The 15,045-nt window shown below is 49.3% G+C and overlaps 1 protein-coding gene across 1 annotated transcript in view; it reads left to right on the top strand.

Annotated features, from left to right (window-relative positions):
* The window catches only part of CUX1 (cut like homeobox 1), a 356,883-nt gene that overhangs the window by 259,550 nt on the left and 82,288 nt on the right, over nucleotides 1-15,045 (top strand). The window contains 1 exon segment of the mRNA XM_087417692.1: nucleotides 9,895-9,943. Coding sequence (XP_087273818.1) covers nucleotides 9,895-9,943 — 49 coding nt within the window.

The following is a 15,045-nucleotide window of genomic DNA, read 5'->3' on the forward strand; positions in this document are numbered from 1 at the left end:
AAAGTAAATCATATGCTGAGATTGCTAAGATGTATGGTAACTTGTACTACAGTATAAGTTGTGATTGTTCTATTTTATTGTTAGTCATGGTTGTTAATCTCTTACTGTGCCTAGTTTATTAAACTTTATCATAGGAAAAAACATAGTCTATATAGGGTACGGTACTATCCATGGTTTCAGGCATCCACTGGGGGTCTTGGAACGTATTCCCCGCGGTAGGGGGGACTGCTGTACTTTCAGAATCCTTTCCTTTCACCTCTAAATGTTTTAACATGTAGATCCTCACAATAAGGACTCTCTTTTTTTAATACAGCTACAATACTATGATCACATCAAAAAGTAATTTCTTAATATCATCAATACTTACATTTCTAGTTATCCCTAAACATCGTAAATGGTTTTATTTTTTTTTCAATTTGTTTGAATCAGGATCCAAATAAGATCTACACATTGCGATTGGTGGTATGCCCTTTAAGTCTCGTTTTATAGATCTTCCTCTTTTTCTTTTCCTTGCGATTTATTTGTGAAAGAAACCAGCTCATTTGTCCTGAAGAGTTTCCCACAGTCTGGATTTTGCCGACAGCGTCGCCAGATGGAGTTGAGCGTGTTCCTCTGTCCTCTGTAATTCCCGTGAGTTTGTATTTGAATCTAGAGGCTTGATCAGATTCAGGCAGGAAATTTTTGGCAAAACCCAATTCATGGATGGTTGTAATTATCTTCTAATGGTCTCAGGTATTGAAAATTAGCTCTCACCAGAAGAGAAAGATCGTGATTTTCATGTACAACAATAATAATCAATATGAGTATGGGTCTTTTCAGTTTATGAAGCCCTTTTCTGCTCCATCCATGTTCTTATTTTACCCTCGTGCCAGTTTCTTTGAGAAAGGCTGCATTATTCCCCCCATGCAGATGGCTGTCGAGCTCCAAGGTCAAATGACCCAAAGGCAGTGGGGAGGAATTTGGCCCCTTTGCTCTGCCAGCCATGCTCTTGCGGTTCTCTAGACCACAGTTTCCCTCATTTCACCACCAGTAGCTCCCTTCTACTTGTCACCCCATGGCACTTGATTTAAGGAAAGAAAAGAATTTTTACATCCAACCCGACCCCAGTTGCTTTTAGAGCAACAGTGTTAGGACTGTAGGGAAATGGCAAGAAGCATCCTAAGGTTAATCCAGACACTTACCCAAGAGGCCATGGACGGTCTTACTGGCAGGAGCACAATGAATTATGCAGTCTTGTAGCCCAATTCTCTGGCCACCACTGTCCCTTGTCCCTGCCTAGAGATGACTGAAGCCTGAGTGACGGTCACAGGCCGTTTGTGATCACACTGCGGGCCGCAGTCCAGTGAGTGACCAGCCCACTGGAGCTGCCCTGCTGGTTTGGCACAGGTGGAAAATTAACCCCGTGTGGGCTATAGAAGACCACTACGTTCATCAGCTAGACTCAGATTAAAAGGAGGATTTTATTTCAGTCATTTATTGTAAACAAGTCAACTAAAGAGTAGAGCGAAAAGGGAAATTTTCTTCCCATTTTGGTTAAAAAGATGAGGCTTAACTAAAATCGATTTTAGGGCCGGCTCCGTGGCTTAGTGGTTAAGTGCGCACACTCCGCTCCTGGCGGCCTGGGTTCGGGTCCTGGGCGCGCACCGACGCACCGCTTCTCCGGCCATGCTGAGGCCGCGTCCCACGTACAGCAACTAGAAGGATGTGCATCTATGACATACAACTATCTACTGGGGCTTTGGGGGAAAAATAAAAAAATTTAAAAATTAAATTAAATTAAAAAATTGATTTTAATTGTTACTGTTGTATTATTTAAATTTAATGGGATTGTCATAAAAATGAACAAATTGTGGTTAATATCTGAGCAAGCAGAGTTGACATTCTGGCCATTTAACTGTCTCTTGGCAAGAATAAAAACCACTATTTCCACAAGGTTATCCCCAGGGGTCAAGCTCTACAGCCTTCTCTCTGCCCGGACCCCTGACTTAATCAGGAGGGGTGGGTCCATGAGAGTGACATATTTGACTGGGGGCTTGGAAAGGTGCCACACAGCTTCACCTGTCCCTCCACTCCTGCCAAAGCAAAGGTGCCTTAACCCAGGTGGAAAATGAAAGTTGGGACTGGTCATACAGAGGAGGGTTGTCAAGAAAACTTTTCCCCAAAAACACTTTCTCCCCATCTCCTCCCCGCTTCCCCTCCTACTCGGAGTTTGCTGAGTCTCGATTTGTGTCCAGCTCTGTGGTGGGCACAGGGACACACCGAGAGCCAGGCCAACCGTCCCTGCCCTCCAGGAGCTACATTCCTGTAGACCTGGGTCCTTAAATACTTTTTTTCCAAGGAGATTGTTGCCTTGTTTTTCAAAGGCTGTGAAAAGTGGTAAGAAAAGTGAATTATTTTGCTTCTGCAAAAACAACTTAGAGACTCTTTCCTTACAAGTCATATTTACAATTTGGCAAAATAGTCCTACGCTTTCTGCTCTTTATAATACCAGCCAATGACTTGTCGCCTGTCAAGAGCAGAGTGGACTTCAGGTAGCATAGATGTTGTTTAGTTTGCATATTTCATCAACCGGTATTTAGTGAGCTCCTGCCGTGTTCCCTGGGGTTAAAGCAGTGAATTAGCAAGAAATCAATATATCAACAAGATACTTTGAGACAGCGATAAGTGCAGTAAAAATAATTTTTTTTTTCAACAACCATGGGGAGTGGGGCTGCCAGGAGACCTTTCAGAGGACAGCCACTAGAGCTGAGACATGGTGACAGCAGCCACCCATGGAGACCTCAGCAGAGGGGACAGGCAGGGGGACAAGCATGGTGGTTTCAAGGAACAGAATGGGACTAATACCATGAGAGCGTTGACTGAGCTACAGAAGGAAATTTACACAGTATCCATGTTACTAATAGACTAAAAAACACATCTGCCAGAAACAGAAGAAACCAGCACAATGCCTCTGATGAGGGAGCAGTTCTGCACTTAGGCTCCTTTGTTTGGAGACTAAATAGTTTGAAATGTGGGAAATAAAGCTGGGAAAGGACCCGAGGTGTTTATGGGAGGTAGTGCTGTAATCAACTGTGGACCCTCTGCTCCCTTCCGGGTCTGGGCCCACGGGGGCATGAAGGGATCCTGGCCCAGAAAACACTTTGGATCTAACTGGGAAGGAGGGGGCTGAAAAGAGACTCCTGGAATCCACCATGCCATTTAAGGCAAGCTGGTGGCCAGCAGGCTGGATTTGAACACAACCCTCCGTGGTAATGCAGTGGAGGGAAGGGCTAGTCCAGGGAAAGAAGGGCCACGCCCTCACGGAGAGGAAGTGTGGAGGCAGCCCCCCAGAAAGATGGGGTGGCACCACCGGCCGGGAGCGAGGCCTGGGTACCGACACCGCTGGGCTCCCTGCCAGGCAACCACATTTAGACCGTACAAGTGGCATATGGTTTAGGTTTTTGAAGAGTAGTGTCATCAAATCTGTGATAGCCCACTTTGTCTACAGAGAGAAGGAAGTGCCTTAAAAGTATTTCGTATGATTCACCTCACCAAGAGTAGACAGAAGAAACTAAAGGCCAATCTCATATGTAAATGTGAAAAAAACCTAAAACACTAGCAAATAAAATTTAGGAGCACAGTAACTGTGTAATACACCACAACCAAATGGGGGTAAATAACTGTCAGTATAATTTACCATTTTAGCGAGTCAGAGGAGAAAAACCAGTTAATTAGCTTCATAAAGGCTTAAAAGGTACTTAATGAAATCAATATCTGTCTTTTATTTAAAAATCTTAATAAAATAGGAACAGTTGGATATTTCATTAACAAAATAAAAACATATATTTAAAGTTCAAAATGAGCAACATGCTTAATGGTGAACCGTTTGATACGTCGCCATTGAAATTGGGCACCAGGCAGGGATCCCCTCTGTCACCCTTGCTGTGTGACACAGTTCTGGAACCCCTGGTCTCCGCTGTCATCCAACGAAACAGGAGGTGTAAAAGGGTCAGGGAGAAACTGGTGCAGATGAGGGCATGGGATGCCCTGAAAACGCAAGGGAGCACCTGGAAGCTGTCACAGAATTGAACGGGCCCCCACCACATTGTGATTTCTTTCTCCGTCTAGAACGTGGTACCTCCCTCTGCCCTACTCTTCTCTGCCCAGCAAACTTGTCTTCACCTCCAGGATGCAGACCAGATGTCCCCTCCTCTGTGAGACAGTCCCTCCTTCTGTTTGCAAAGCCCTTTGTCCCTCACTCTGAGCTGTCACTGTACTGAAATTACTGGGGTCTCTTCACCTCCCTGCACCTACCCCCACGTAGACAGTAACAGGGTCCCATTCGGTGCATATTTATGAGCTGCTAGGACGTGCGGGGTACGTCCTGTGTGCTGAGGATAAGGCAGATACCAGTGCCACTATGACTGCCAACTTGGCACCTGGGACATTTGTTTCCCTCTCAGGTGTGGCATACAGTAGGTGCTCAGTAGGCATTGTTGAGCAGAGACTGCCACCCCATCCCAGGCCTCAGGCCAGTGCCCGTGCTTGAGGAGGGCAGTGTGGCCTTCTCTGGGTAGAGTCTTGCCCTGGCTCTCACATGAGACTCTGCAGACCAGCCTCTCCTCTCCGTGAGCTTGGGCTTCTGGGCTGTGCCCAGCTTCTTGTCTGGGGGGTGGGGGGAGGTACATTTCCTGAGAAGCTCTCCCCCCAGTAGGGGGATTCTAGACGCATAGCCAAGAGACCTTCCTCAGCGCTGGCCCTCTGGCCACCTCCCTTTCCTTTTCCTGCCTGCTCTTTCTGAACCCGCTCCAGTGAGCCCTGCTTCTGTGTCCCTCTACCCGCTGTGCGGAGAGAGCCTGGCCGGGGCGTAGGTTGTCGTGAAAGTGATGACCTTCCTGACGGCTGAGGCTGTCAAACCAGCAGCGGGTAAAGGGGAGCCGTTCACTTTATTAAACATACAGGAGCCTTTTTTTTTTTAATTTTTTAAAGCAGAGAGAGTCAATCTTTAGATATTTCTTCTTTTGATGCCCGAGAACTTGACAATCTCATATTGAGACTATTGGCTTTTGACTTGGGTCCAAGGAGACACACTGATCTTAGAAGGCCGCACTGGACGGTGTTGCGACGGCCTTGTAGACGTCCTTCGTTGTAACAGCTCCTGATGTGGGTCTGATCGTTTGGGTACTGAAATATGCGCCGGCTTTGCCCTGGTGCCGTCCCTTAGCCTTGGGATGCTGGTGTCAAAGTAAATACAGTTTCTAGCGTGGATGTAATTTCCCTTCCGTCGACCTTGACCGTGTCCCTTTAAGTTCCTCGTAAACATTGTGTGCTAGCCCAGAGAATACCCTGAAATGATCTGTAGGGAACTGACTGAGTGAGGTACATATTCTCGGCTGGGCTGAAATTATCCGCTGTTTGAAGCCGGAGCGGAGCATAATGCAGTGCAGGTTAATAGATCACTGAAAGCTGTTTTGTCAGCTCGTAAAAAGGTGAGAGAACTAAATTTTTATAATAAATAGTTTTGCTGAGCAAACAATATGTGTGGTTATTATGGACTTTGGAAAATAAATGGCTTTAGACTAATGTCAGCCTCCTGATCCTGATGTGGTAGTTGAGCCTTCAAAATGAAAAAGATGGACAACCTTTGGAATATTGTTGACACCCGCTATGAAAGCTCACGCGATTTAATTCATTACTGCACCTTCCAGATAGCATTTAGACTTGTAGTTTCAACCTCTAGGCATTTCTTTGTTACTTATTGAGGGCAGTGTGTCTGGTGGGATGAATTGTGTGGGGGGCAGGGGCAGTAGTTCGGAGAGGAGTGGATCATACAGACTCAGTGGCAGGTGTGTTCTGAGATGAGTTCAAAGGCCCCGCCATCTTGGTCTGCAAGTGCCAATGGCTGCACTTCACATCTTCAAAAGCCCCGATGGCATTGAAATAAATTCCCAGCTAGTTGTGTTTTCTTGGGCTTTTTAAAAGGCACGCCCCTTGGAAAAATGAATCACAAGCCTGTAGACTTTTAAAGTAATAATCTGAACTTTTCCTTGGGCACTGCAGCCCTGGTTCCTTCCGTTGTCTCCTTCTGTGGTTTCTGGTCGTTCTGTGAACCGGCCCTGCAGCCCCTTTGGGCCCTCTGCTGTCAGGATACCAGATTGAATGGCCCTGCTGTCTCACAGCAGAGCGCGGTGTTGTCATTATCGTGTGACAGCTCTGGAAATATGAGAGCCACTCTCCTAATGAAAGGTAAGTGCAGAAGTTGTTATCACATTCAGTATTTTGGTCAGTTTAGCAGTTGCCTAGTAACCAAAGTTAAACTGACCAGAAGATGGAAAAACTTGAAATTCATTTCCAGGGATTGCCTCAGACTGCCAAGAAGGCACCTTCCTGTTTCAATGTGACTAATTTTGTATAAGTGACTTGAAATCTTTTGGACATGATGCATTGTTTGCTGGATATTAGGCATACTGATGAACATCCAAAACCATTCACTGTCTGAGGAGGCTCTCAAGCCCACCCAGGTCCCCTAAATCTGCCAGGATTTGGATGCCACTTCCCAGCCCCCGCTGGTCCCAGCCTTGCCCTTCCAGCCACTAGATGAAGCCGGGCCCCTGGGAACCCCTCTCTTGTCTAGCCCTGGCATGTGTCTGACCCTGTACTTGCCCCTTGGCCACTGGCAGTGGCCTGGCAAGGAGAATGGATGAGAACAGGTGAGGGTGGGCCAGCGACCCCCAGGCAGCCACCTCTCTACCCCTTATCTCCAGACCCCAAGGACTGAGGAATTGCACCCAGGGAGACCACCTCCTCCTAATGCTGCTTCTCCCTGAGAAGTAAAGGCAAGCTCTGGCCAGAGGGTCCTCCTGGTGGAGGGCAGTTATCAGTGAGGACTCTGGGGGCCTGGGGTCATCCCTTCCCCTTCCTTCCTTCACTCAGCAAAACGCATTGAACCCCTGCTGTGCCTTTCTTCTTCAGTTCATCCTGAGACACCCAGCAGGGCCTGCCTCTCTATTCTCCCTGCATTTACATTGCCAGAAGGAGTAGCTGGTACCCCCAGGGAAAAACAGCCAGGCCCCCAAGAGAACACCCCCCTGGAAAACAGACCCCAAACCTAACAGTGTCTGTGACCTGAAGCAAGACAAGATGGGCCGGGAGTACAAAATAAGTATGAGAAACACACTCAAGGAAACCAGGGAGGGTGCTAGCAACGTAAAGCAAAAATAAGGAATAACCAAAAAATGAATGAAGTGGAAACAACAGGTATGAAAAATGGAATAACTGAACTAAGGAACAAAAGAGAAAAGATAAACTACAGGATGGTCCAGCTACAGTGGGTCACACTGAAGAACCGTCCAGAAGGCAACAGGAAATAAAGAAACAGCAGATGTAGAAGAAGGGTTGAGTGACATGGGGGACGGAAGTAGATGTGCCAGCAGTATCCCGAGGACTCCTATGGGAGTCCCAAGCAGGGCAGAAGAAATATTTGAGTGACAAAGATAAACTAGCCAGAATTAAAGAGAATGGAAGGGCTCATCGGGGACCACACAGGAGAATCAGGAAGAACCCTCACCCGAAGCCTGTGCTCAGGTCTCTGCTCACTCAGCCCAGGCCATTCCCCATCGAGCTGCCGGATTCTGCAGCCGGCTCCCCTGATCTGCTCCAGAGAGAAGGGAGACGTTGTCATCACTCAGCAGCTCGCGTTTCCGTTCTTCTTTTGTAAATATGCGGCACCAGCAAGATCTGCAGGAGCTGTGTCTATACGTGCCCATCCTGGAGCCCCGCCCAGGGCTAGGAAGCGTTCATGGAAGGAGTGAGTGAATGAGTGAATGATGCCGGTAGCTGAGGAGGCTTGCTGTGGTGCCCGTCTGGGCTTGGTGGACCAATGATGAATAGCTGTCTGATTCAAGTTCGAGACTGTGTTTAACGTCTTATTCTGTCTTGTTCCCAGCAAAGTTCACACTGCATCAGCAGGTTGTCCAGATGGCAGCTTTCTGTCCTGACTGTCAGTTAACCTTTTCTGTCACGTTTAAGACCCTTAACACTTCTAATGATTTTTTTTTTAACCTTTGTAGTCATTAGGCTGTCTTTTCTTTGGCGCGGCAGTTTTTCTGTGAGATCATGGAAGTTTCCAAATGTGATGCTATGCTGAGGTGTTTCATAATTTAAGCTGCCCCCAGCCCACCCCCTTGCACCCAGCATTGCATTGCAGAGGCCTAATTTGGGTGTTTCTCTTAGAGACACTGTCTTCTTCATGAAGTCGTCCTAAAAATAGCTTTGTTTAACTAGGCCATTTTATGAGTGGTTTTGGACTTTTCTCAGACCGATCTGAAAGCAGGATACTATTTCAAACAGGTACGGTGAGCCTTGAACCTGAGCACAAGGCGTCTTGTTACTGCGTTGGGGCTGCTGGGAGTTGATAAGATTGCCGCAAATCGCAGTGTGCACTTAAAAGCTGGAAAAGCCTCAGGGCCGGTGGAGGCACAGGATGCAGCGAAAACAGACCAGCCAGGGCCTGGATACAGTTTGTCCAGCTCTCGGATTTAAGGGTGGGTGGTTAGGACTAGAGAAGCAGGTTTTGGGGACAGAAGAACCCTCTATTGGGGCCTATGTGGGTGCCCTGGGCCATCCCAGGGTGTAGACTGGCCCATTGCTGGCAGGACAGGTGCATTCGAGACTCTGGCCTCCAGCCTGACACCAAGCCCTGTGCAGGCACCAGAGATGAGGGGAAGGAGACACACAGAGTGGGGGTGCTGGCTGCTTCCGGAGATGGAGCCACTGGGAGGATTTGCAAAGGGCTGGGGGAGGGGCGGAAGTAGGAGATGAGGGTCCCAGGAGTGGAGGGCAATCAGGCAGACAGCACAGGTCGAGGCTATTTAGGGTCCCCCAAGTGGCGGGAGTTGTCGGAGCACTGGGCCCGGGGGGTGAGTGGTGGGCCAAGGCGGGAGGTGAGCAGGAGCCGTGGTGTAGGAGGGCCCAGTTTACAGCGCCGAGGAGTGAGACTGAGTCCTGCAGGCAGCAGAGAGAGCTCAGGCCCACGAAGATGTGGAGGAGGCCCAGCAGGAGCGAGCCCTAAACCCCACTGTGGGTCTGTGGCTGTAACATTCCGTTCCGTTTCCATGGGCGTGCCAAACCTGCCTCGGGTTACAGCCCTCCCAGCCGTGGCCTCCTGACAAGGGCCATCATCAGGACCCGTCTGGCAGAACTTGGGACAGTAACTTGCCCAGGTGTCCTGTTAGAACCTCCACAGACTTTTGGGATTGACCCTGCCCTTCTCAGCAGGACTCGCAGCGCCCTCTCTCTCTCTCTCGTGATGTTGTATGTTGGAACCATATCTTTACCTTCACGTTACTCAAGGAAATACTTTCAAAACAGGAAAAAAGAAAGAAACAAAAGCACCTGTGTGTGAGCAGGCTGGGTGATGACCGTGAACTCGGGTGGTTTATAGAGCAGACTACAGAGACCTGCGACCTGCAATCCCATCCTCCCCTTTACTTTCTCATGGATCTCTCAGTCCTGGCAAACTTCTACTCATCCTTCAAAACCCAATTCACACCTCCTCTGAAGCCTTCCTGAGTTCCCTCCCCCAAGGAGAATTCATCTCTCCCTCTGTTTTTCCAGAGCACTCTGTTCAGAGCTCTGTCTGATCTCTTGGCAGGACACACTGTATTTTCTCTTTTTATGGCTCTGTCTCCCCTACCAGATTGGGAGCCCCTCAAGGGCAGACCGGCCCTCTCCCTAGCACAAGCCCGCCTCCACTTGATGGGCAGCAGTGTCCCCACACAGGTCTGCATGGCCCCCAACACTGAGGACTCTTCCTGGCCTGTGTGACTGCATGTCCTTCTGCTGAGTTGGGAACCGTGAGCACCCCCAATCCTGCCTCGCTGCTGACTAACCGCTCTCTCCCTCTCGCCTTCCTAGGGCCGACGAAATTGAAATGATCATGACGGACCTTGAAAGAGCAAACCAGGTAGGATGTTTGCTGGCTTCAGGCATAAAATCATAATAGCGTAGCCATTTCTGTTATCTTGGAAGATGGCGCCTCTCTAAGTTAGAAGGCCAGTTTTTCTTGTACTTTTTACATACAACTATCAATGTTGACACTTTTTCTGAGGTCATGATAAATACATGAAAATTCCCAGGCCTTATTTCTTTGGCAAAGCCTTTGATGTGGTCCCAGCATCCCAGGCCCCCCCTGGTGAACATCCACTGCAAAGTGGTTACTTTTTTTTCTTTTTCCTAATCAGTCTCTTAAATATGCACCTCCGTTCCTACGGCTGGCATTGTGTTATAGAGTTTAGACCAATGAGTTATACTATAGAGAAGTCTTATCTCTGGCTTCTACTGGGTTGAAGCCGCTTGCTCTGGCAAGGGCTGCCAACTGACAGCCCCCTCTTGGCTCACACTTGGTTGTCACAGATGCCTTGCAGAAAGTCCCAGCACAGAAAGTGTCCGGCACAAAACAGGCACACGGTATTGGGTGGCTCCAAATACTCAGCTGCCTGGAAAATTCAGACACTCTGCAGAACCCCTTCCTGCCCCAAGGACTTGGAGAACAGTAAAACATTTTGCTTTCACAGATGGTACTGCTGCTTTGAAAAGAAAGAGGTCCCCCCATTCATTTTCTATATTTTTGGGGAGAAGCAGCCAAAGCTATGATGTGTTTCTCAGCCCCAGAAGGCCACAGGCTGTGGCCTCTCGAAACTCAGTTTTACAGCTGGGCGGCCACAGGCCCAGGAAAGCTTCACAGTTTGCCTCAAGTGGCCCAGGCAAGCACAGCCCCCCGTGGGATGGAAATCCTTCTTGGCTCTGTGGTCTCTGCTTGTCACCTTGTGAGAGTTCCACAGGGCACCTGCACCCTGGCTGGTGTTGCTTACCTAGACCTTGGCAGTTGCTCATGAGAGAGCATCCTTGTCTGTTCTTTGGCCAATAAAACGATCCTGAAGTGAGATTGAAGTATAAAAGTCAGTTTATGCATGGGAATGACCATAGGACGTGTGGATTTCTTTTTAAGGAAAAATTTGTGGGTTCAGTGTTGCATACTCAGACTCATCCCTGAGGGTCTTGGCCTGGCCCGTGGAAGGTGCTCGGTCGAGATGCGTGGAACGAATCCCCTGAAATGGCTTCATTAGGTATTAGATGTCCTAGTGATGGTAAGAAGAACTGACAGTTCCTGGGTAATTTATTTGTGCCTGGCTCTGTTCTGAGCCCTTCAAAGGATCTAAGTCACTTAAGCCTCACCGCAGCCCACTGAGTCAGTGATGTTATGGTGCCCATTTTACAGATGAGGAAACTGAGGTCAGTGGCTGGTCAGTTGCAGAGCCAGGACTGGAGCCTGGACTCTTCCTCACGCTTGGAAACGGATGCAGAGCAGGGGCTCACTGTGCCTTTCTTTCCAACTGTCTTGTTTCCCAAATGCACCCATCCACCCAGCTCCTTGCCATGAAGCACTGCTTCTGCTTCATCTCACGAAGGTGCTTAAGATTTATTTACCTTAGTCCTGCCCCATATAACGACGTTTAGGTTCATAGGACGGAGGTCCCGTAAGATCAGTACCATACAGCCTAGGTGTGTGGTAGGCTGTACCATGAGGGTTTGTGTAAGTGCACTCTATGATGCTCGCACAACCACAACATCACCTAACGACACATTTTTCAGGATGCATCCCCATCGTTAAGCTCCACGTGACTGTATTTGTTAAACTACTTTGCCTGGCCCCTTTGTTTTCACTCAGCACTGTTCAACTTTGCAGAGACCTTAACTCAGAAGTGGTTACTGGAAGGAGTTAACCTCTGCGGCAGGATTGTCATTTGCGTTTCTCAGATTTCCACCCAGGGCCAACCGTGGGCGTGCCTCCCCTTTTGAAGGCACTTTGGAGTAAGCTCTGGTTTGTTAAATAGACAGCCTTATTCTGTGACAGTCAAGTGCATTGTCCCCGAGGCAGTCCTCAGGTACTAAAGACATTTGGCAGAGTCGATGCACTTCTCAAAGTGCATCGTCCACCTTGGGGGATCTCAGTCCTAGGACACACCAGGCAGGAGGGTGGAGGGCAGTACCATCTCTGAAGTGACACGTGGTTCAGGTCTCAACTTGGTTCTTCTTGGCTGTGTGGCCTTGGACAAATCTCTTAACCACTTATGTTTCTTTAAAAAAAGAAAGGTGAACTTTGTAGACATTGTGCTAAAGGGAAATAAGCCAGTCACAAGAAGACAGAGACTGATTCCACCTGTATGAAGGACCTAGACTAGTCAGAGTCACAGAGACAGGGAGTAGCATGTGGGGGCAGGGGCGGGGAATGGGGAGTTGTCGTTCAATGGGGACAGAGTTTTGGTTTGGAAGATGAAAACATTCTGGCGACTGGTTGCACGACAATGTGAATGTACTTAACACTACTGAACTGTACGCTTAAAGATGGTTAAGATGGTATATTTTATGTTGTATGTATTTTAGCATCATTTAAAATTTTTTTGATTTTTTTTTTTTTTAAATGAAAGAGAAAGGAAATGATAACCAGTACTTCCTCTGCAAGATTGTTTTGAGGATTAGAGGTAAAATGCCTGGGTAAGAAGTAGGTGCTTAAGTCAGTGTTAGTTCTATAGTTGCTAAGGAAGCGCAGATTTGGTGGGAGAAGTATCAAGTCCCGCCCCAGGAAACCCAGCGTGGCGGGGTGGGGGTCTGGGAGAGTTCTACCCAACAACTCAGGCTGAGTTAATAACCTGATGTGGCTGCCGAAAGAAATTAATGCAACCTCGGGCTACCTTAATAGAAATAGAGTTTCTAGGATGAAGGAGGTGGTGATTGTGCTCCAGTCTACAGCAGTTAGTCCACGCCCAGGGAGTTATGATTTATCAAGGAAACCACGCTGTCAGAAAAACGGAGATCTAGAGTGCATTCAGGGTCGCCTCGGCCAGGACAGGGAAGGCACCCTCACACAGTGGAAACCAGGAGGTTGGGGGACAGTCCTGATCTTTGGGGGGCAAGGAAAGAAAACAGAGGGACTTGACACCAAGCACCAGAGGAATAATTTCAGGAATTTGGGATGTTAAAAGATTAGAATGTGGAAGGCCTAGGGTGGGGACCTTGTGAATTCTGTCCTTGTAGCTCTCCAGGGCTGGGCAGGGGAAGGAGTCGGCCTTTTTCACGGTGGAGCTCGGAGGCTAGTGGGAGGGAACTTACGCCCAGCGTTGAGCAGCTGGTTCTCGGTTCCTGCTCTCCGGAGGTGCCCAGAGCAGCCTCCGAAGGGAGTGAGCTCCTGTCGCCAGAGCTGAGCAGGCAGATGGGGGTCAGCCCTCGTGAGGGTATGAGATGGGGATCAGGCACAGAGTGGACGGAAAGAGGGGTTGAACTCGATGACTCAGCAGGCCAACAAGGAGAAACGCTCCCCCGTGGACATGCGGAAGGTAGCATTCCAGGCAGGTGCAGAAGGGCATGGTGAGCTCTGGGTGTTCCAGGCCATTCTGTAAAGCTAGAATGCGGAGGTGCAGGGTAGGAGGGTGGGCCCATAGTAGGGGATCTAGCCAGGTTTGGGGACAGCCTCGAATGTGAGGCCCCTGTGTGGAGGACCTCATCCTGAGAACAGCGAAGAATCACAGGCGGGAATGAGGCATCAGGCTTGTGTTCTAGAAGGATCACCCTGGCTAAACATTAGAGGATGGATGGGAGTGGGAAGACTGGAAGCCAGGAGAGCAGTAAGCAGCTGTTGTGATAGGTCAGGATTAGGATGAGGCGGTCCCCGTGGAGAGGAGCGGAGGCGGGCTGGGCAGAGGAGGGTGCGAGAGCCGCACGCTGGTGCGGACGCAGCCAGACGTCTGGTTTCCATGCCCTCCCCGTCAGGGAAAATCCCCAGGGGGAGCCATTTACCAGTTCATCGGCATGTAACATTGTTTTGCACTAGGTTTACAGTCCGAGTGTTCTACTGAGACCCGAAGCTCTGTGTTCTTGCTGAAGTGCTCGTGTTTCTGTTCTGGAGGAGGGGAAGAGCGGTCAGCGGCCGCCGCTTGGGTCCAGGTCCCAGTGACACCTGTGTGTTGAACTTCAAGGCACTCGCGTTAATACTCACTGTCTTAATTGGGGACAGTGAGGGTTCCGAACTTCTGAGACTTGATGGTAAATAAGAAGCCACAACTCGGCACTCTGCAGCCACAGGAAACCCTGGCTGTGGGCTGCTCTGGCTGCGCCATCGCCTGCCCCGCTGTCGGAGCAGCTCTGATTGGAGCTGCCAAAGCACAGCCACAGCGGGGGCGGGAGGAAGGCCTTTCGGTCAGTGGTCCTCCGCCTGCTAACCTGCCTGATTCTTAAGGAGGAGACTGCCTTAGCAGAAGATCCTTCAGGTTGATGTTAAGTTGGAAACCACAGTTTAACTTTAGCAAGGAGGAGAAGCCAAGCATAGAGAAAAATGCAAAGAGCTAAAGGAACTCATGGCAAGGTTTGGCATTTTCTTTGACCAGGGTTCCAGTGGGGCAGAAGGACTGCGTTTGAATCCCACATCTCCCATTTCCCACCCCTGTGGCCTTGAGCAAATCTCCAGTCTCCCAGCGCCTGTTTCCCCATCTGTAGAGTGAGGGTGATAATCCACACATCTGTGAGAGCACCCACTCATCAAAGCCCCCGTTCATTCAACAAATAGTTTTGAGCACCTACTCTGAGCAGGCTCTGCTGGTGTGCGGCCCATCTGTGCTGGCCCTTCATAGGTGCTGAGGAAGTCCTGGTTCCCCTGGCTGAGTCAAGGCGCCCTTTCTGCTGGGTGGGCCACATGCATGCTTCTGGTTCCTCCCCTGGGTCTCCTGGAAACCTTAGTTTCTCTATGCAATAAACTGGGCTCCCAGCCCAGGTCAGGTATGCCAGCAAGGCCTGGAGAGAGCCCCTGGGGCCCCCCATGGGAGGCCTGTGTGGCAGGAGAGGTAGAGATGATTACTCTTCTGGCTTTCCTAAAATCGTGACTCAGGTTGTGACAAGCAGTGTTTACATGGGTGGCACGGGTGCAGTTCCAGCTTTCAGCCTGGCCAACCTGAGAAAAGAATTCCAAATCCGTATGCATCAAGTCCCCAGAAACACAGGCAGCCGGTCTAAACA

Source organism: Ceratotherium simum, chromosome 26, assembly GCF_057802395.1.
Source record: "Ceratotherium simum simum isolate JZ-2026a chromosome 26, ASM5780239v1, whole genome shotgun sequence".
In the NCBI taxonomy this organism is placed as follows: domain Eukaryota; kingdom Metazoa; phylum Chordata; class Mammalia; order Perissodactyla; family Rhinocerotidae; genus Ceratotherium; species Ceratotherium simum.